The sequence below is a fragment of the Abramis brama genome (assembly GCF_963993115.1).
Source record: "Abramis brama genome assembly, chromosome: 3".
Taxonomy (NCBI): Eukaryota; Metazoa; Chordata; class Actinopteri; order Cypriniformes; family Leuciscidae; genus Abramis; species Abramis brama.
In genome coordinates this window covers 10,376,447-10,400,061 of record NC_139965.1, presented here as the reverse complement: position 1 = coordinate 10,400,061, position 23,615 = coordinate 10,376,447, and the positions used below count along the sequence as shown (strand labels likewise).

Here is a 23,615-nt window from a genome sequence, read left to right as displayed (position 1 = left end):
CTGGCACCACCGGCTCGGGCACTGGAACTGGCACCACCGGCTCGGGCACTGGAACTGGCACCACCGGCTCGGGCACTGGAACTGGCACCACCGGCTCGGGAACAGACACCACCGGCCCAAGTGTGTGCGTAGCCCACACACACCACATGGCTGTGGCCATAATGGCCAGTGTCGCGGTCACTGAGGGCTCAGGAACAGACACAGAAACAGGCACAGGCACAGACTCAGGAACAGGCACAGACTCAGGAACAGACACTGGCTCCGGCTCAGGAACAGACACTGGCTCCGGCTCAGGAACAGACACCGGCTCCGGCTCAGGAACAGACACCGGCTCCGGCTCAGGAACGGACACCACCTCCGGCTCAGGAACGGACACCGGCTCCGGCTCAGGAACGGACACTGGCTCCGGCTCAGGAACGGACACTGGCTCCGGCTCAGGAACGGACACTGGCTCCGGCTCAGGAACGGACACTGGCATGTCCAGGATCCGAGTCAGACGCTCCAAATAATCCATCATAGCCTTGGCAGCCACACGAATGGGCATCTCTTGATCTGTCTCTAGCTGGGCAAACGGAATGTGAACAGTCTCTGATTGGGCAGACGTGACGTGAACAGTCTCCGGCTGGGCAGACGGAATGTGAACAGTCTCTGACTGGGCAGACGTGACGTGGACAGTCTCCGGCTGGGCAGACGGAATGTGAACAGTCTCTGACTGGGCAGACGTGACGTGGACGGTCTCCGGCTGGGCAGACGGAATGTGAACAGTCTCTGACTGGGCAGACGTGACGTGGACAGTCTCCGGCTGGGCAGACGGAATGTGAACAGTCTCTGACTGGGCAGACGTGACTTGAACAGTCTCCGGCTGGGCAGACGGAATGTGAACAGTCTCTGACTGGGCAGACGTGACGTGGACAGTCTCTGACTGGGCAGACGGGACGCGGACAGTCTCTGACTGGGCCGACGCAGGTCTCCTCCTCCTTCTTCCCTTCTGACGGATGTGTACCGTCTCTGAACTGGACGAAACCATCGACGAAGTCCCAGCGCTCGATGAGACCCGTGGTGAAGCTTCAGCTATCCTGATTTCCTCATGCCTTTGTGCACATCTAGAAAAATACTCTAGTAAAGAGATGCCCTTCTCTCTCTCTGCGGGAGAAAGTTCGCTACGTGGAATCCACATAGTAACTGGGGACGAGATCCTACAAAAAAATAATAAAAAATGAAAATTACCGCTGGATTTATGGTGACGGAGTCGTTCTGTCACGGATGCACACGGGAAGCAGGAAAATCCAAGTGCAGTAATTTATTAAGAGGGCAATCCAACATCGTTGTAATCCATGCAGAGGTCAAAAATCCAGAGAAGCAATCCAAACAAGAACAGGTATAAACAGACAAGAAGTGTGGTGACACAAATTAACGACTCCGTACACATACAGAAACAGGCAGAGAATAAATACACACAGATCTAACAGGACTAACAATGAACAGCTGGGACAATGATTACGGGCAACAGCTGAGTGTAATGAACAGTGATAAGTGACAGACAGAATGCTGGGAATTGTAGTCAAAGTGAAGGACACCGTGAAAACGAGACACAAACCAGACACTGTGACAGCAACTGTTTGGCTACAGCATATCCCTTTTCTGCTGTCATGTGAAGACAACTGCGTACCATGTCTCTTGGTTGTCCTCTGGTGTACTGCTCAAGGTAGTACAGACAGTCTCCTTTACAGCTGGTCTTTGCCTCCACACAGTGCTCAAAGGCTTTCATAAATGAATTAAATTGAAGTGGATCTCCATCATAGGTAGGGATTTCCCTGTGTGGCAGTAACTGGGCTGTTTGCATTTGAACGAGAAGAGCTGTTATGTCATTCTGTTGTTTCAACACACTGTAGAGGTCTCCTGTTGGTTTGTTTTGACTTTGTTTGACTTTGTTTGTTTGTTGCGAGTTTGTAGGCAACGTAAAAGAAGGGGGTACAGGACTTGTGACATAAGATGACCTTGTTTGTGATACAAGAGGCTTTGATACAGTGTCACCTTTACAAGCTGGGCCGTGACGGTTATAGGCTGCACTTGGATCAGATGCAACTTCTTTAACCACCAAAGGCTCAGCATGTTTTTGCGGCGGCTGAACAGATGCGTGCTGCTGTGAAGCCTGGGAAGCAAATGGTGGCGCATGAGGGTTGAGCAGAGTAGGCTTGACTTTGGGCTTGGCCCCCTTTCTGACATAAGACTCCATTCCATCAGAGTGCTTGGAAGCCATGCTGCCTCTGCTACTGCCCTGTAGCACCGTTAGCTTCGCATTAGCAAAAGATATTTTGGTTTCCAGCTCGAGTTGTTCTTTTTTCCTCTTTAACAGATATTCCTGGTCTTCCAGAGCATGCTTTTCCTTTAAAGCAGCAGCACAAGCCAAGAGTGCAGCTCTTTCTACCTCTGTTCGGATGCGTTCAGAAGCTGTGGATGATTTGCTACTAGAAGAGGAATTTGTAATTGAGGAACCCATTAGATGCTGTGATTTCACAGAAGTTCTTAAAGAAACATTTGAGATGCTGTCTTGAGGTTCAATTTGAGGCTCCTTTTCTTCCGTACCATCACCTGCATCTTTATATTGAACTTCATTGCCAATTCCGATATTACTGTCTGTTTCCTTAGCAGGAGCGGCAGAAGCTTCTGCATTCTCAAAGTCATTTCCAGTAACAGGTTCACCTTGAATTTGTACCACATTTTGTTCAGCATCAAATAAAACAGCTGTGCAACCTTGAGATTCAACCAACCATTTCTGAGTATCAGCAACAAAATCATGTACATTTAACATTTTAGCTTGATACCATATTTCATGTTTTTGTGCTTCATCAACAGGCAATAAATCCAACAACACTTTGTGTACCTGGTGTGATTCTTCAGACAAACACAGAAACCTTTTAAATTCATTTTGAACCTCTTTTACACACTCTTTATTTCCTTTTAATGCAGTAATGCTTTGCCTTAATTTAGAAAGTTTATTTATTTTGGTCTTTCTTTCATGTTCTAAATGACTTATTTTCTCCAAGAAAGCCTTGGCTGTTAATTTAACCTCTCTTTTTTTCTCTGTCCCACCATGCACCTTTGAAGCATTTTCACGGACATTAAAGTTCAGTTCACTCGCCAAAGTCTTATCAGTTCTCTTTTCTTCTGCCATATTGGCCAAAAGTCAATTGTTTGTTTATAAACGCACGACACGGATACTTTGTATCAACGCAGACGTCACGTATCGACGTGACACATTTTACGGCGATCGCAAGACTGCTACCAATGCATTGGTTTTACGCTTGTACGTGTGCACACAATAAATCAGAATGGCCATTCATAAACAGCGCTGAACCACATACCACAATGGTGCGTTGGCCGGCATATGATACTCCGATGTCCGCTGCTGGAAATCCCGGTTGCTCCAATAGCTCGATCCGGTGTCATCCCATGCAGCCTCCGGACACCTGTTGCTGCGATGGCTCCAGTGTAACTCAAATCCTGCTGCGTGCCACTGCAGGTATTTCCATTAGCTCCTTTAGCTTGTTCCTGTGAAGCCTCCTTCCTGATGCTTGTTGCTGCGATTAATCCAGGTGGCTCCAATAGCCCTTGGTTCGGCGTCTCGCAGTGCAAACGAGTCTGGCTTCTTCCTACCGAGGCAGTTTTTTACCTAATGTAGCGACTAAGTACCACTAAATGCTACCGGTTGATGACTGATAGCTTACTTTCTTACGTGAATTCAATAAGGCTCATGATCACACTCTCATTGTTAACAGTTGAACATTTATTCGTCTTCCTTTTAGACAAACGCCTGTCATTTGAACACAGTAAAAAACTGTTCGCCTCCTCAATCATCCAACACCTGAGTGACAAACAGTTGACCTTAAATAACCCCAGGCCACAGGCAGAACACCCAAACAATGAAAACACCACCCTCCAGTGGTTGGGGGGAAAAACTTAAAGAAAAACATGGCTCCTACAGACAGCCTCTGGCTATTATAGCGTTGTAGACACGCGTTGTAACGCAAAAATTAGGAAATAAAAAGCACGATGGAATGGTGACAGCCAGAGAGGCAGTTACGTCAAATACAGTAGTATACAGCAAATTTAAAAAATACAGTAAGTCTCTGTATGTGGTGTTAGACGTCACAGAAAATCCCCATGATGCAATGGGAATCACAGTTATTTACTGTAAAGAGAAATAGCAGTATAATACTGGGGGATTTAAAGTAAATAACTGTAGAAATTACAGAAAAGTCTAACAGTGCACATACAGCTACAGCTGGAGAGGAGAGAGAGAGTGATAAAGCCGATTCAGTGGATGAGGATTATAAGGAGGTCATGATTGATAAGGGCCGATGGAAGGACTTTGGCTCCAGGACACCGGGGTTAAACCCCTACTCTTTATGAGAAGTGTTTAAATTTTAATTGACCACAGAGTCAGGACTTCGGTTTAACGTCTCATTCGAAGGACGGTGCTCTTTGACAGTATAGTGTCCCCAACACTACACTGGGGCGTTAGGGACCCATATAGACCCCAGGATGAGCAGCGCCCCCTACTGGCCTCAGTAACACTTCTCCAGCAGAAGCCTGGTTTACCCAGGAGTCTCCCATCCAGGAACTGACCAGACTCAACCCTGCTGAGCTTCAGTGGGAAACCAGTCTTGGGCTACAGGGTGATACGGCTGCTGGCCTCAAATCTCAAATATGAGAGCTTTCTGACCCCACATAGACAGCAATACAACGACCACTTTCAAGGCCCAGAAAGGTAGTAAAGACATTGTTAAAATAGTCCATGTGACTCCAGTGGTTCAACCTTAAGCTACGTTCACACTACACGCGACCAAGCAACACGATACCATTCATTGGTAACACTTTACAATAAGGTTCATTAGTTAACTACATTAGTTAACATTAAAACCCATTTAAGCCCACCGGCAACTATAGTTGCCGCAATACATAGTTGCCATTTTCCTTTTGTAAGTATTTTTCTAGATGTTGTCCATGTTTTATTTCTCAATGACATGCAAGCAAACAACCAAATAAAGGATATATAAAAAAAAAAAAAGGTATTTATTTTCTTCCCGTCACATTTTCATTTTACTAACAAGTATTTTTGGTTGACATATATATATCTACATAATCATGAAGGACTCTAGAATCATCCAAACAAAACAAATCTTACATGAGATCTATAGTTTTTTGTATACTTAGTTCAAAGTACAAGCGGCAACTATAATTGCCGGTGGGCAAATGCCTTGTAAGTACATATAACATGGAGAAATGAGGTATACTGTGTTAATAGGTTAATAAATCAAGGTTATTGTTCTTGATTAGTGCTTTTTTCTTTCATAATATCCTACCTAAAACCCTTTAACTAACATCACTACTGTCCAGTATACCTTGATAGGGAATAAATCTGTCAAAAGAAGGAGACTAGAGAGCAATCTTTCCACAGCTCTACTGCCCCACCCCCGTGTCTGCTGTTGCTATTGGGGGATGGGCTGGCCAGTTTTCAAGTGACAACAGCAGTTTCCAAACTTCAGTCAATCACACAAAAGGAAGAATGAAAGATAAAGAGTTAAAGCATGGAATTAATTGCTGTAGATTATTTTTTTCTCCCTTTTACTGTATTATATTATGTCTTGTAAGGGGCAAAATATTGAGGCCCCTTCATCCAGTTTGGATGTTTCATTCTAATAAGTCAAGGACCCTAATTCTTTTTATGACTAGTAGCTTATGATTCCATTATAATGTTGAAATTCTGACAATTAATGAGTTTACTTTTTACATTATTATATGAAATCACCTATACTACAGTCAGCCATTTAATACAATGGGCCTAAAAAAATGCGTAATTTTCTTTCAGGTATACCTTGGCAGAGATTTTGGATTTTCTTGATGCAGATAATACACCTGCAAGTTTTTGTAATGTAACAGTTGTGCCAGAGTCTGAGAAGAAAGCTCATGACACAGATTGTGACAGCGATGGATCTGATGATGAGGTGGCATGCGATTACAAGCGCCTACCATCAAGGTTGCTGAAAGGAGAGGGCTTAATCTCTGATAATGCTTTTCAGCTACCCCTCCTTGACATGGCAAATGTACTTGAATGCCCTGCAGCCTTAGTGAGTGCATCTACAGAGCCAAACATCATCAATGCTGTTGAGGAAAAGGAAAATAGTCCAACAACCCCTGGACCCATGCTAAAGAAAATAAAAAACAAAGAGCGGAAGTTCAAGAAATTTAAGGCAGATACCAAAAAAACCAATACAGGCTAAGCGTCATCAACTTCCTCCCTATCAACCCAAGCCAACCAATCCCATCATTACATCAAATGATCCAGCAGACATCTTTCTCACATTCTATCCCAAATCACTACGGGATATCACCCTGGAAATGTCGAATACATATGCAGCACAGAAAGGTGCCACCCTCAATCTCACTGATGAAGAGCTTCTAACATTCTATGGCATTCTTTTGACCACTGGGTATAACTCAGTCCCAAGACGACGTCTTCTTTGGTCAGACGACAATGATGTCAACAACAAAAGCATTAAAGATGCCATGCGGAGGAACAGATTTGATGAGATAATGGCTTCCATTCATGTTGTGGATAACATGAAAATCACAGATGACCCTTTCTTCAAGGTGCTTCCCGTGTTTGAGGAGCTGAATAAAGTCAACAAAACCATGACTATTCAGGAATATCTGGCAGTGGATGAGATGATGATTAAGTACTTTGGTAGGCATGGATGCAAACAATTTATCAGGGGGAAGCCCATTCGCTTTGGTTTCAAGATCTGGAGTCTTGCATCCTCATCTGGGTTTGTCTACCAGATGGAGCCATACGCAGGTAGCCACACTCGTCTCGTTGAAACTGGACTGGGTCAGGGTCCAAGTGTGGTTCTTGGCTTGGCAGAGAAAGCTGGAGTTCCACATGGATGCAGGTTCTATCATGACAACCTATTCACAACACTCACCCTGGTTGATGAGATGACCAAAAGGGGCTACGGCAGCTGTGGCACACTTCGGGAAAATCGTCTCACTGCAAAAACTCAAAATCTTGCCAAGTATATTTTTCTAATTACTAGTCAAAATATCTCATCACACTTAATATAAGACAAAATTGCCTAAAGACCAAGATTTAAGTGAGATAAAGGAGCTTGTTTTTAGACAGTGCATCTTGAATATCTTGTTAAGTGAATCTGTCTTGAAAATATCTTGTTTTGAGCCATATCTCAGATGAAACAAGCTTTTTTGACATGTCATAAGGTTTTTAAGCTGCTGTGTTAATTGTAAAAGATGAATCGTCTTATTTCAAGAAATAGACTTGACTTGAATTGAGACAACAAATCTGCTTTATTGAAAACTGTAGGTCAACATGCCAAACTCACAACTCACAATGCAGTACAGTGAGTATGTATAATATTTACATATAGACAGCAAAAAAACTTAATTTATTTACGTATAAACAGCTTTACCGACGTACAAATTTGTACATATTCCTATTTAACTTAAAATCGTGGCATTAATGTTTTTACTCTATTGCATTCAATTGTCTTATTAATTAAATTTTCAGTCACATTTATTAATAGTTTAACGTTACTCATAAATAATAACAGCTCTGTTCGTGCTTCTGCTGCAATCTCGTTTAGGAGGATTAATAGCCTACATGGTGTTAAACAAGAATACACTTTAAAACCTTAAAAATACCTTTTTTATCGTTTAACCATTTTGTAATATTTGGTTTATTTACCGCGTGAGACACAAAAAAACACAACATAAATTCACAAAAGACATCCATTTTATTAGATTGGTGTAATCCAAATCTTTAGAATCCATGTGTTGTTTGCAAGAAACAGATCCAAATTCAGCCCTTTATCCAGCGATCTTCATCATTTCTCTCAGCAGAGACCGTTAACGTCAAATCCCAGCATCCCGCGCTCGATTGAATTCAAATTCAAAAATTGCGCCTGAAGCGTTACGACATGTTTTACGGCAGCGATATCAAACGCTCATTGGCTCTCGCATGCTTCGTCACAGATTGCAACATGCCGTGTTTAAGTTTGTGTTCTACATTTGAAACAGAGAAGCGCGCGCGCCTTTACAGAGCGAACAGCGAACCGAAACCGGATTAACATTTTCATGGATTAAGAATTTAAATTCTGCTCTATAACGTTACAAAACTATTATACTGCACTGCCAGAGAGGACTGCGACACATCGTCATGTGAACGACTTTTGGTACCGGTTTTGACATTTTCTCACTAAATAAATTATTGTGATTAAACTTGTAACGTTATGTCTGTTGTCTTTCTTTATAATTGTAGCCTAACCTTACGTACAGTAGTTTTAAGAAATGGTTAGGTTTAGGGGTAGGATTAGTGGCTCAAACTATCATTTAATGCTATATTGTTAATAAAACTGCCATTTCCCTAACGTTACACATGTCCATTACTTTTTATCCTTTTAATATTGTCTATAAAAATGGCTATGTTTAGGTGGAGTAGGGTTAAGGGATCTTACATTTATAATCTATAAAATGTTCTACTATGTTTTCATATTGCAGTTCCATACTGTGAGCCAAAATGTTGAGAAAAATGAAGCTGTTTCCCTTTTATGCAGTCCTCTGGGACTTTTTGCTGTTTAAATAAAAACAATGGTTAAATGCAAGTCTATTTTTCACTTTTTCTGTCTAGTAAACAGTAGTTAATGTCTTGAATCTAGTAGGTAAAATGTCTTGAATCTAGAACAGTATTATTTTTGTTGAGCTTACAATAAGGTAAATACACTTGAGATAATGACAGGATGGTAAATTATGGCTTATTATGGCAAAAGAGCACTGCCTAATACGAGTCAGGAATGCTAACTTCAAGACATTTTGTCTCAAAATGCCAGTTTCCAATCTTATTTCAAGTTGGTGGTGACTTAAATCTAGAACAGTGTAACAATTATAGAACTAAAAATTAGTTAAATACACTTGAAACAAACAGGATGACCGAAAAAAAAAAATGCTACTTTTGAGGGGAAAATACTATTTTTGAGCATGACAAGCTTATTATGAGACACAAAACATGACAAATACTAGTAAAATATATCTAAAAATGAGTTTTCCCAGCTAATTTCAAGATCACTCATATCTTGTAAGGCTTAAATATAATGTCTTATTTCAAGAAATCTTACCAAGAGAATTTTCACTTGTTCCATTGGCAGATTTTTTTGCTTATTACAAGCAAAAATATCTTGTATTAATTTTTTTTTGCTTATTTTTGGAGAGGCCTTTTTTCCAGTGTGCGCTGGTGGAACAAAGTGGATTGTAAGTTTACAGTTGAGAAATTAACTAAAACAACTGTGAATGCGATAACGTATAAAGATGTTGAATACTTTGAAAACACACTGATTACTTCTAATAGTTTGAACATAATTGGGGAAAACTGACTGAATTTGGTTCCTGTATTTTATTTTAATGTATTATGTATGAGTTGAATTGGGTAATTTTTCCATGTTATGTCTTTATTTTGCTTATAGTTACCCTTGTAACGAAGAGAAACGGATGTTGGCAGAAAGTGTGGTAACACTGTTTCCTTCTCTGAAGATCAAGATGGGAGAAGAGAATGAAGGATTTGTAAGTTGCACTTATTAAAACACACAAAGCCTACTTTAAATAAATGCAAATTGGAATAGTAAGTATGTGTAGTATGTTAATTAGTTAACAGGTTACAAATCAATTGAAAATTTAGTGACTGTAATTGTTTTTTTTGTTTTTTTTAAATTAGAAATATTAGTTACAATAACACCAAAAGTACATCCACTCTGCTGGTTTGCTCATCAGACATCATGGGTTCTTGTAAAAGTTACAATTGTTATCCTCCCCCTTTCATCCAGGAACATTTCTATGACCCAGTATCCCACAGTGGATTTATTGAGATGCGACTTCGGAATCTACGGAGGAAACTTCATGATGATCAGCGTCGCTACCAGCGCAAACGTAGTCGAATCAGTGATTCCTCTGGAGTGTCTATCACTTTGGAAATAACTGCTGAAGGGGAGGAGGAGGAGTCCTCTCGGGAGTGGACGACTGTGATCAAAAGGATGAAACCATCTCCAGAAAACCTCAATACCATCAAAACTGGCATGGAGAAAACATACAGTAATCGCAGGTTATGGGTCGCAAACAAGTCCCCAACAGTGAAAGAGATTTGAACAATATCCTCGATTTGTAGACATGCCATACTTGGTAAGGACTTGTTTTGCATGGCTTTTCCTTATAGCTAGGTATGAATAGACTTGTTAGCAAAGGGACATGGCTGGTAGATATTAAGTCCACATGAATTTAAAAAGGTTTTTTTACTTTGTTAGTGCACAATACTAGTCTTATGGTGAAAAATTAATCTATGCAATTTATATATTTATAAAAAAAAGTTTGTCTTTGTTAATCTTTAGTCATAATCTGGAATTTTGCTTTCCCTCTGAAATGCTGTTCCTTCTCTTACAATATCCTTTAAAAATCTTTTAACCACTCCCCTCCAATCATCAGTCTGCTGCAAGCTAGAGATTAAGGTGCACTAAAATCAAGCCCCACCACTTATTTTTCTTCATTCAGTTTAATTCAAATCATAATACTGCTGTATATATATAATATATGTACTGTTATTCATAACCTGGAATGGCCCACAATGCCTCTCTGAAGTTAAGATTGCATAAACTTGACTCGAAAAGACTCCATATTTTGTGAACATACTGAGGAAACACAGTAGTGTTGTAATTGTGTATTCTATCCTGTGTTGTAGCTTGACACTGAGTTTGGAAAAATGTTTCCTGGGAAGGCTGACCTCTTTCTACGAAAATGGGAAGGAAATATTGTTCCAAAATTGCAAAAGATGTCCACAGAGAAAAATCCTCTGGTCATGCCGACTGGTAATGAGAGTGAAGGTAGGCTACTTTGCTCGTTCTGTCAAAATGTTTTTCTTTCAGTGAACACCATTAGTTTTAGTAGTTCAAAGAGTTTAAAGTCAGCCATTATACCAGCCATGAAAAATGTCATCATATTTTGTGTTTTTCTATCATACTACAGATTCATGTTACAGAGCTCTTCAAATTCTTATTACATTGCTTCCCCCTACTGCGTCAGGAAGGAGCAAAGGGTGGGCCAAATGCAGTACAAAGTCAGCCCTTGCTTATCTCTTGGACATTAAGCCGGTAAGCAACTTAATTGTCCTTTTATGTTAGCTTTATTTTTTTTTGTCAGTTTTCTGTACAAGCACTTTGTGATGTTATTCAATTATTTGACTCTGATTTGCATAAAATTATATTGTTTTAATTTTGTTTTGTTGTTAGGTATGCATGATATTAGATTTTTGCAGATATTTTTAAACTCATTTTGGCCAAGTGTCTTAAGGTTATTTGTGTATTTTCATTTTATTTATTACCGAATGGGCATTAAGGACCCAGGGGAGGCTGTTTTTGCTTCTCACGGTAGTGACTGTTTACTCTATCATGCTGTATGTTTCATTCTGTATGTACATTCTCAAATTAAATGCAGTGATCCAAAACTATGGAGGTAAATCAGTAGCTTAACTCGAGAGGTTGAAAATCTGAATGTGAGAAGAGAACTTGTCATTTTAACATTCGTATTTGTAAGTTGAAATTTACACTCACAGCTCTGATGTGAAAAGCTGAATCTTTCAATTTTCACACACAAACAATGATCAAAACATCTGTGTTTTGAATTGGAAGTTGTATATTAAGTCACAAATGTGTAAAATGACATACACAAATGTTTACGACATTTGCACTTTACTTCAGTTTCGCTGCACAATGTCAAGTCGGCACTAACCTCTCAGATCTGGCCGTACAAGTTCAAATCCTAGCGCTCTGACTTTTGCTTCAAGCACTTTCCTAAATTGTACCGCCATGTACATATGTCCGAAGTGCAAAAAATCAACTTCAAAAGACATTTGGAAACTTTTAAGTTATCTTAGGCATGTCCATGCACTTTCTGATGGACAGGATTATACAATTGTTTGTAGTCAAAACAACTGTCAACGAACATACCATAACTTCAATTCTTATGCTAAACATCTAAATAGAGACCATGCTCAAGCTGCAAACCCAGTACATCTAGAACAAGACTCTGACACTAGCATGAGTGAGAACTTCTCTGCTGCATCTTGCTCTGCTGCTGTTGATGTTCTAGAGACTAATGTTGATGGCTCCAGTAACTGCAGCACTTCTGACTACCGAAGCTGTGCAGCAGCATTTGTTGCAAAAATGTACTCCTCTTCAAATTGTACCCTGACCGATGTGCAAAGAAGCATCACATGCACAAAAGAACTACTCTGTGAAACCCTGGACTGTTTGCAAGAGAGAACCACATCTCTGCTCAATCGTTACTCTATACCCAATGATGAATTGCAGACCTTGATGAGAGATTTTGAAAGAGGACGAAATATGTTTGAGGAAGTTGATACCCCCTACAAAATGACCAAGTATTTTGCTGAAAACCACTCTTTTATCAAGCCAACAGAAATCTTCCTTGGAAACAGAGGTGACACTGCAAGAAAGCATGGTAAATTAACTCAAGTGTTAATAGCAGATACATGTCAATACATATCTATTATTGATACCCTGAAGTTTCTTTTTGACAATGAACAAATGCAAAAGCTTTGTGGATTCAACCGAAATTGATGGTAAATTGCGTGACTACTGTGATGGCTCACATTTTACAAATCACAAATTGTACAGTAGATTTCCTCAAGCTTTACAAATTCAGCTTTATTTTGATGATTTTGAAACAACAACTCCTTCAGGCTCTAAAACCAAAGTTCACAAAATGGGAGCAGTTTATTTTTGTGTGAGGAATTTGCCTGCTAGATTTAACTCGTCTCTTGAAAACATCCACTTATGTTTGCTTTTTAATTCCATTGACAAAGAAGTTTATGGTTTCAACAAAATATTTGAGCCATTGTTGGATGATATTAAATTTCTTGAAACCAGAGGGCTAGAAGTTCAGATAAATGGCCAAAGTTCAGTGTTATTTGGCACAATATGCTTATTTACTGCTGATTGTCACGGTATGCAGAGAGAATCCAAAAGGCGAAATGGCAGGTAAACAGTTCTCTTTAATAGAAATAAGTCAAAGCCAACAATGGCCGGTTAACAAAGGCAGTTCGTAAATAAGGAGATCACAGATAGTGACTATGAGTAGTTCAACAGGCAGGTCCGGATAACTGGTGCACAGCGAGACCAGGGAAACTGGTGAGGCGTCGGACACTCTGCGACTCTCCACGGCAGGCAGCTGGGCACAGCACAGATCAGGTAATAAAGCAGGTAACGAACAGACCGGACAAGACAGGACTGGACTAAGACAGGACTAGAAACAATACTCTTTAGCTGAGTAAACTCAATGGTCAGTACATACGTGACGGTAGGAAATAATCCGACAGAGCAGAAGAGAAAGAGAGAACTAGAAATAGAGAGACAAACGACAGGAGATGGGAAACAGGTGTGTGATGAGAGAATGAGAAACAGCTGAGATAGATGAAAGGGAGATAATGCATCAAAGAGAAAGAGCGGGGAAGTAATGACCGAAAAAGGCCAGCAGATGGAGACAGATAAAGATAAGAGAAACAGGATCATGACAGCTGATAATCTGGCCTGCCATTCACTTGGAGGGTATTTGGAGAGTTTTGCAGCCAACAAATTCTGTCATTTGTGTCTAATTGACAAACATGAGATGCAGGGTATATTTGATGACGATTGTTTGGAGTTGCGCAATGAAGTTAATTACAATGAACATGTCATGCTTAAAAATCCTAGTTTAACAGGCATAAAAGCAGACTCTTGCCTAAACTCTCTAGAGTACTTTCATATTACTGACAATGTCTGTGTTGACATTATGCATGACATTTTAGAGGGTGTGGCTCCACTCGAGATCAAACTAATGTTACAACATTTCATCTATGAGCAAAATCTTTTCACTTTAGATCAGTTGAATGACCGAATGATTAGCTTTGACTATGGTGTGACAAACGAGAAAAACAAGCCTAGTGCCATTCATAATCTAAGAACATCAGAGAACCCCATTAAGCAAAATGCCAGTCAAATGTGGTCTCATCCTTTTTTTGCCTTTCCTGATTGGAAATTTTATAAGTGAAGGTGATAGTCACTGGAAATTGTTCCTTCTCCTTAAAGAAATTTGTATCATTTTTGCACCAGTTGTCACCAAAGGATTAGCTGTATTTTTAAAGCAGCTAGTTATTGATCACCATAATTTGTTTAAGACTCTATATCCAAACAAATCACTAATACCAAAGCATCATTTTATGACTCATTACTGGCGAATGATGCTAAAATTTGGCCCACTCTCTAAATTTTGGTGCATGAGATTTGAGGGAAAGCATGGTCCTCTAAAAAGACAAGCACAAGTTGTATGTAAGTTTGTAAATATAAGTAAGACATTAGCCTACAAGAGTCAGGTTCAGACTATGTTTCATTGGAAACTGGGAAGTCCATTAACAGAAAAAATTACTGTCCCAAATGTTTTTCCAGTCATGGTTGGATCTTTGGAAAAAAGTGTTCTGTTTGTTGAAAACATGAGAGACTTTGGCTATGAACTTGACGCATGTAGCACTGTTCATGTTTCTCACTCTGTTGGTGTGTTCGGTCAGACTTTTCAGACTGGTTGTGTACTTGCTTTAAACTGTGACTTAAGAGAAGAGCGTCTCTTTGGTGAAGTTTTACACATAGTTCCACAATGTGAAAAACAAATTGTTTTAGTTTTTCTTAGAGTTCTATCACAAATGTACTTTCACCCACACTTGTGTGCTTATGCAGTCCAAAGAACAAATGAGTACAAAGTGATTAATTTGAGCAATGCTGCCGATGTAAAACCTCTTCACATGATTTCCTACAAAGAAAACCTTTTTGTAAATCCAAGATATAAAATTGTTTAAAAATGTCTTTATGAAATTCAAATGACATGTGAATGTTGACGTTGTGAAAATGTAGCAGTTAAGTTTTAATAAATACATTTTTTTTTTTAAATACTTTTTTGTTTTGCGTTCATTTTAACTGGTCACAAATAGCACATCTATGACACATATTGTGTGATTTAGTACACATTAGTGTGTTAAATATTTTAACACACTCCCTGTGTTAAGAACAATAACACACTGGTTGAGTTAAAAGTAACACAAAATGTGTTGTCCTTAATTAGACACACAGGTGTGTTAAGATATAACACAGGTTGTGTTGTTTTTAACACATCCGTTTTAAGAGAATGTTGAAAGGAGGTTTGAAATGTGTGTGCACACATGACACATTATCAGGCTACTCTAAGCATTTACAGTTAATAGTTATTACGCTATAAATATCTAGGTCTACAGATTCATGTGTGCAGAGGCCATATTATTATTATTATTATGTATTTTTTTGAGGAACATGGGGGCCCATCAGGACTGCCTATGCATAGGGCCCGGGATCTTGTGCTACGCCCCTGTCTGCATCCACCAACACTGAGACCTTAGCTGGGGTCAGTTAAACCTTTTGGTTAAATCCTGGTAAATATTATTACTTTATTACTTTAATGATTTATAAAAAAATAAATAAAATAAAAACCGTAGAACTAAACGGACTATTATGAAGTGGGTGTTTGATATTGTAAACACGAATGTACTTATGATAAAATGTAATAATTTTATGTCATCTATAATGCCAAGTGTTTTTTAATGACTGATAAATACTTGTTGATTTAAGAAAACGAAATATATTATTGTAAATGAATAAAGAATATTTTAATTGTATTATGTGAAAAGGTATTATACTATAGTAACAAACAAATCTGGGGTTAGAAAAGATTATACCTTTTAGATTTAATTAAGGAGACGTTTAGGGTGAGAACTCCTGATAAGATGATTTAATTATTGGCTTAATTTTTGAGGATTTAAAATGTGTGTGATGCCACCAAATACTGATGTAACAAAGTGTGAACCTTATAATGGGGATGTAAAGATAATTTATAGTAAGACATTACTGAGAATAATGTTGTTGTTTTTGCTTTTGAAATATTCTTAAATCTTTATGAATTAAAGAATTCATTGGCTTCAGTGGACTTTGAATGTATATAATATATTAAGGAAATTAAAATATATGCTATGCTAATTGAAGAAGAAACTCTTGTGACCGTAGGGCATGTTAAAAGATGAACTTGTAAATTTAATTTAAAATATAAAATGTTTAAAGATGGACATTATTAACTTGAGAGATTGTTTGCAAACTTTACAATGGGAACCTTATGTATAACAAGGAACAAATTGATTTATTGACTTATATGATTTATGTTTGAACATATATAGTGTTGTCAGAAATTAAGGGAACCATTAGAAGAATTACTCTGGATACAAAGGTTTAATAACTGGATTGTTCTGATTGTAGTAAATGTATGAAATGTAACCATAATTAACCAGATAAATAATTGTAGGATGTGATATGTTTATGCAACAATTACTACAAAAGGGGTTTGTTATATTTGATGGTACAATTATGATATCTGAGAATCTGTTAATGCTTAAGAAATGATTACTGGATTTAGTGTAAGATATTTGAACGAGAAAATGAGTTGCTTGACAATATTTGACCCAGAGGTTTGGAACTGGACGTTTACAATAATAAAAAAGAAACCTTGTGCACTGTTTGAACATTGAATAAATTTCAAGACTGGTACAAACCAAGGGGGATGTTTAAACTTGTAGTTGAGGCAAGAAAACCCATCATACCCCAGATACTAACTTTGTGCCCTAAAGACCCTAGGAGATGTCAGCGGCTAACGTTTCCAAGGTACTTCACCTGGAAGCGCATCCCCTAGCTGGGCTAGGGGTGGAGCTGCGCCTCTAAGGGGAGACCGGGTGCTTCAAGTACTGGATTCTATTTGAGATCTAAATTGGCCTAATATATATTAAACAAGCAGAGCACAAAGTTTTGCCCCTTCATAAATAATTAATTTTAATACAATTACAAAAGAAATTTAATTAATTATTTCTGTTATGGGAACCAGAAAACAAAACTGGGTGAAATATTGCATGAACTGTAACAAACCAATCCATTTAAGAATTATGAACAAATGTCCATGTTATTGGTAAAGTTTGATGAAGTGAACAAAGTTTATGCTACAATTATGAGAAGGAAGGATAAAGAGTCAGGATAATTGCATGAAGGGGGTGTTGTATAATATCAAGGAAATGCAATTACCTGCCTCCTTGTTTATTGTAGATGCCTTTTTGTTACACATATTTAGCCAATGTATTGGATATAATGCATTGCATTCAATGTTGTTATTTATTTTGGTTGTAAAAGATGGCTTATATTGTTTTGGCATAGATGTACAGTAATTGGTTATGTATGTATATGTGACTGTGCCAACCAATGTTAAGAGGAGCAGAAAAGTGTGATTATGTGTGTGCGCTAGAGGACTCCTAGAACTGTAAATGAACTCAGCCATCTTAGTTGAGTTTACTGGAGTTCAAGGACATGAAGAGGTGGACCGCTTGCACATGCCTGGAGAAGGATCTGGGAAACTTTGGAGGAGTGTCAACCTAACGCCTGTTGTAAACAACAGAAGTATAAAAGACTGATGAACTGACTGCCTCTGGGGATACTGATACGCCAGAGCCCCCGACGCCTAGAAGCCCAGAGCTGGGGACAAGAAACCCCGAGCAGAAGATAAGAAGCCCAGAGCTTACTACACCTTTGTTTCAAAACATGACTATTGTATTTTATACTTAAACGATGAAGTTCTATTTGCCTTTATATTTTTGTTTATTATAAAAAGAAAAGTAACCAATTAAAAGAAATTTAATTGATTCCAAAATCTGCCTTCTGAGATTTATGATGCTGGAAGACTTTTAATGAGAACATACCACAGAGGAGTCTTCTGACCAAATTGTAAGTACCTTTTGAATGCTTACGGTTTAGGTCAGATTTGACTTTCTTTACCTTACCTGAGAATAATAAATAAATAGGTAAAAGGTGTTAAGAGTAAAGTACACACCGTAAAACAATGCGCAGTCCCGTAGTCTTCATTTACAAAGTCACATCGCCAACTACTTGTCTGGCATGCATAATACAGCATTATTAGTCATTTTTTACGGGTCCGTGTGAACAGGGATATTTTTGATAACGTTGTCATCTGTACAAAGAAAAAACGTTTCTGTTTTTAGCACATCGTTGTCATGTAAACGTACCCTTGTTCTCCAGAGTGCAGTGGAAATCCTCCAGTAGGCGGCGGCAAATCACTGTCATTGAGTGAGTCATTGAACCTCATTCAAATTAGGGCTGCACGATTAATCGCGATTAGGAAATCGCAAAGGCTGCAATTATTTTTTATGCGCAACTTGTCATTGATGTATGGCTCTGTAAACACTGAGTTTGAGTCACTTATAACGCGCATTTGAAAAGCAACACGCGTCAAACATCTTTCAAACATGAGAAGCATTTATGAACCTCTTGTCCAACAAAAGACAACAACATGCTTTTACTCCAAACTCACTTCATAACGACAGTTGAGCTCATCCTTCTGTGAGATGATGTGATTCTTACACAGAATAAAGCAGTCGTGTGTTTATTAGTCATGTTTAATCAATCAAAGCATTTCAATCTTCTGATTATTCAGCAACAGACAGTATGATGCCCAATAGGGATTTCCTGGAATGATGTGTGTGTGTGTGTGTGTGTGTGTGTGTGTGTGTGTGTGTGTGTGTGTGTGTGTGTGTGTGTGTGTGTGTGTGTGTGTGTGTGAGATGCCCTCTGGTCTTCAGATGGAACAGTATTTACTACCGATCAGCTGTTCTGCACTGACAAACGGCGCATAAAATAATCGCAGCCTTTGCCAAATCAAGTGTGGTTTTGCATCATTGCGATTAATCGTGCAGCCCTAATTAAAATCATTCGTTCAGAGATTATTTCATTACGTGTTGCTCAGACGAGCAACGGTTCTCATGTGGCTTTGTTTAAAACTATTTTTAGACAATAAAAAACAGACAATATGTGTCTATAATGTAAGTAACATAATATTAACTTGTTTATTTAACCGTTCTATAACAATATCACACTTGCAATATGTTTTTCCAGAAAAAACGGCACTTTTGCTCTTTACTCTTATTGCTTACCTATATCATAAATAAAAATCAGGAACTCATATAAAATAATATTAAAATTCAGGAACTCATCATTGGGGCATTCCCCAATGTATTGATTTTGTTATAACATTTTTGTGTTTATAAACCTGTGAAAACTATATTTGTCATAACCATAAACTGTAAAAAAATAAAATAAAATAAATTGTTGTGTATGTTCTTCCAATAGCTTACAATGATATCATATTGCTTGTTCTAGATCACTCATCTCAGTAATTAGTAAACATGCCAGTTTTATTCTGTTTCAAATGTTCTGTATAAACAAATTACTAAATAAATAAGTGTGGATTTTTACTTATTTAATACTGTAAACATGGCGAGTCCGCTTTTAGCTATTATGCCAGCCGCAGCTGGAACCAGCTTCCAGAGGAGATCAGATGTGCTCCTACTGTGGTCACATTCAAATCCAGACTCAAAACACTTCTGTTTAGCTGTGCATTTACTGAATGAGCACTGTGCCACTGTTCGTCCGACTGTACTGTACTGTACTGTATTTTATTTTATTTTTCTAAACCGTTTTAATTATTCTTATTTCTTTTTATTATTTTAATTTCTTCTATGTAAAGCACTTTGAATTGCCATTGTGTATGAAATGTGCTATACAAATAAACTTGCCTTGCCTTGCCTATTTGGATTTCCTCTTTTGAACAATTGTTAGAAACCTGATCAAACTCAAATGCCTGTATATTTCTAGTAATCCTGAAGATCTTGAGTTTGTTCTGGTGTTTTTCATTATAGGGTTTGAGCTAAACTCTAGTGGATCTCGAGGGCCAGAGTTACCCACTGGTTTATTTAATGTAACATCAATGCTCTTTAATGGTTGGTTCACCCAAAAATGAAACAAAATGAAACCACCATCATGTCGTTCCAGAACCTGTCGAACGTTGAACCCAGAAGCGCTGCGACTGTGTTTAGAGACGCTATTCTCGTCGCTTCATAACATTTAAGCCCCGTTCACACTACAAGCGACTTTATCGCTGCATGTCGCCAGTGGCTGGCGGTGAGGTCGTTAGTGGGCGTTCTCACTACTGGTTGCCTAGTAATGTTTGTGAGTGACATTCACGGATGTTACTCCGTGTTGTAGACAACAAATCTGTTTTCTTGCCGCTACAAGCTAACGTTTTGGAAGGAAAAGTCTAAATATAAATGGAATCAGTACATAAAATGCATAATATTAAAGATGAATGAGAAACAGTGAGTGCCCTGTGCTATCGCGGCTATTTAACTGCAGAAAATGGGCAAATACTGGTCTTTCTGAGTTCACGAAACCATTCGGGCTCGGAGTCAGCACGGCGAGTACCACTGTATGTACACGGAGACATATCATAAATTATTGGACAGTTTCTGACTGCTAAAATAAACTTCTCATTCATCTTGCCTCGGTCAGACGCTGCACTGAAGAGTGACGGATCACGTGTGCTCCACTGACTTCACTCCTATTGGTTGTCGCTCGCGAAAGTCGCTCTTCATTTGCATAAAGTTAAACATTTCTCAACTTTGTCGCGTCGCCAGACACGCCCCATCCAGTCGCCAACGGTCGCGACCGCACGTGTCGCCGGAAGTCGCCCGCTCCCCATTGAAAATGAATGGGTAACACTTTACAATAAGGTTCCTTTATTAAACATTAGTTAATGTATTAACTAACATGAACTAACAATTAGCAATACATTTATTACTGTTTTTGTTAATGTTTGTTAATGTTAGTTAATAAAAATAAAGCTGTTCATTGTTTGTTCATGTTAGTTCACAGTGCATTAACTAATGTTAACAAAATTTTAATAAAGTAAATGTTGAAATTAACATTAACAAAGATGAACAAATGCTGTATAAGTGCAGTTCATTATTAGTTAACCCATTTGTGCCCAAATTTTTCTGAATGGTTTCATGCATATAGTTGTGTTAATAGTGTCCTCTGTGAACATGTTCTGCATTTATTTTCCCCAGATTTTTTTTTCTTTTCTTGAAAATCATATTTGAATGTGCGGCAACTATAGTTGCCGGTGGGCAAATATGTTGTATGCCCCACCTCTAATGTAATATTTGAATACATTTGGCATCTAACTCAAAATAACTGCTTTCAACAGATCAATCTTTATTCATAAACACATTTATTATGTATAACAGTCAAAGAACATTCGATGCAAACCCAAAAAAGAATCATCTAGCTTATAATATCTTGTATGATAAACAAAACAAACAACAAATACATTTGTCTTAAAGTGGTGGAACATAGTGCAGAACAAAGTGCAGCCATTAAGTTGCCCCAACAGGGCATTTTGTATAGAAAATCTAAAAAAAGTTAATGAAAAAAATATGAAAATAAAGCAATAAAAATAAATAGAATGAAGAAAAAATACTTCTATACGTATAACAAAAAACAAAAGCAAATAACAAAATACCATACAACAAAAATAACAGTGCATACAGACATTTTTTTTCAAAAGACATTCGGAATGGGAAGTTATGTCAAACGTGTCCTCCCTGCTCCCCTTTTTCTATCTCTCTTCTCCCTCTGCTCCTCTCTCTCCTGGGTAGATTCTTAGTGGTTTGCATGGAATTTCTTGAAGCACTCAACATGCAAGGCAACACCGCATTTCTCACATCCAAAGGAAGTGCGGCCATCACATTTTCGACACCTCATGTACTTTCTCCCTGTGTTGTGGGGCCAGTGGTTCAAGTTGTCAAATCTGACAGCCTCACATATTGCAGAAGCCAACACTGACCTTCTTCCATGCCCCTGTGGCCTCATCCCATGGCGCTGGAGGAGACTCTGGGCAACCAACCTTTGGAAGGAGAGGAGATCTCTGTCTCCCTCTTTACATGACCTGTATGAATGGATGGATGAATGAATTTTCTATTGGTGGGTATTGAATTAAATAAATACTTAATGAATACTTGTTTTGTTTTTGTCATGCCACTTAAGATATAGACCCCATCCTTCCACCCCGCAGCCTCACCTCCCACTTCCCATTACACCCCCATGTACCTGTAATAACACCAGGCGTTGACCATAGCACTGTTGATTGCCCAGCTGTAGCATGGCCACCACCACTTCTTTGATCGGATGCCAATCCGGTAACGGTTCACACATTGGTCATGCAGGTCAACACCTCCCATATGTGTGTTGTAGCTCTTTATACAAGTAGGCTGTTTCACTTTATCCATTGCATGTTTCTGTTTGTTCCATCGTTGAGTTTCGACATCAGAGTACTTATTCTCCATATTGGTCACAACAGTGACCACGCTGTTGTCATTCCATCTCACAATCAGTTTTCCATCTTCAATAAGGAATTCGGCATTACCTCTTGAGGTCTTCCGGAAGCTCTTTGATGGTGTCAGTGGGATATCAAAGACTGACTCCTATCTTCACAAGGAGCTTTCTTGAGGTCTCTGAAAGCATTCCTGAAGCTTCATAATCCTTATATATACTCAGACCTTTGCTTTCAATTAGTGCTGGCATTGTGTCTACATCAATTATATTACAATGATGCTGGAAATATAAAAAGCACAAAGTAGTTCTTATTAGATGAGTTAGTGATTCAGTTACTCAAAGTCACTCACTTGCTCCTGAATGAATCAGCAGTTTTGAATGAACTGATGAATGATTCACTCATTAATAAAGACAGTCAACATCTGGCAAAACGTACAGATGTACTGTACAAGTGTACAGACTTAGTTTCCGTGGAATGGGCAAACAAATTCCAACAGAGTGATACAAATAATGAAAAGAGTGCTGTTATTTCAGCACTCAATTATGCAAACCGTCTGTTGACTACTTGGACCAGCTTCATGTGTGTTCTTTGGTGCAACCTTAAAAAAAAAAAAAAAAGGCAGTTAAAATATGTTCAAGTATATTACTTGTAATTATGTATACGCAAGACCTCCATGAACATACATTCTGTTGATGACTTGGACTGGCTGCATCTACATCCAATCTTTCATCCTCAAAGGACAACATGTAACAAGGAGAAGTACAATAATAAAGATTTGAAATAAAATTAAACTGCATTTACTCTTATGTTATGCACAAAAAGGTTAAAGTCATCATTTTATCAATGGATAAGTTTAATTTATAAAGTTGTCCGTTTCTGGTCTGAATAGTGCATGACACACAGGTCACTTATTATAAGTTATGTTACTGAAAAGGGAAATTACATACCAATGCATGTGATCCACTTCTCTTAATCGACTTAAACAAAACTTGAAACTTGTCCAAGGCTTCCACTTTCTCAGTTAGGTCGGTGTCAATAAATTCATTAAAATCAGCGTTAGATTTTAAAATTCGGTGGTACTCAGCAGCACAGGGGAGGAGACATTTGGAAGCATCAATTATTTCTGCTGCACTCTTGAGATGCTGCAATCTTTTGCATATCTCCTTTTCATCAAGTAGTACAGCTACTAGTGTTTTCGGAGTGTCTTC

General features: G+C 38.5%; 2 protein-coding genes across 2 annotated transcripts in view; one reads left to right on the top strand and one right to left on the bottom strand.

Annotated features, from left to right (window-relative positions):
- LOC311080146 (Fc receptor-like protein 5) overlaps positions 1-23,615 on the bottom strand; it is a 130,597-nt gene that overhangs the window by 75,281 nt on the left and 31,701 nt on the right. The window lies entirely within an intron of this gene.
- Positions 9,303-10,208, top strand: LOC311078914 (uncharacterized protein; the record flags this gene model as incomplete). Its single annotated transcript, XM_084107967.1, has 3 exons — positions 9,303-9,321; positions 9,534-9,630; positions 9,891-10,208. Exons 2-3 carry the CDS (start codon positions 9,559-9,561, stop codon positions 10,206-10,208), a joined length of 390 nt encoding a protein of 129 aa, XP_083964093.1. The 5' UTR covers positions 9,303-9,321; positions 9,534-9,558.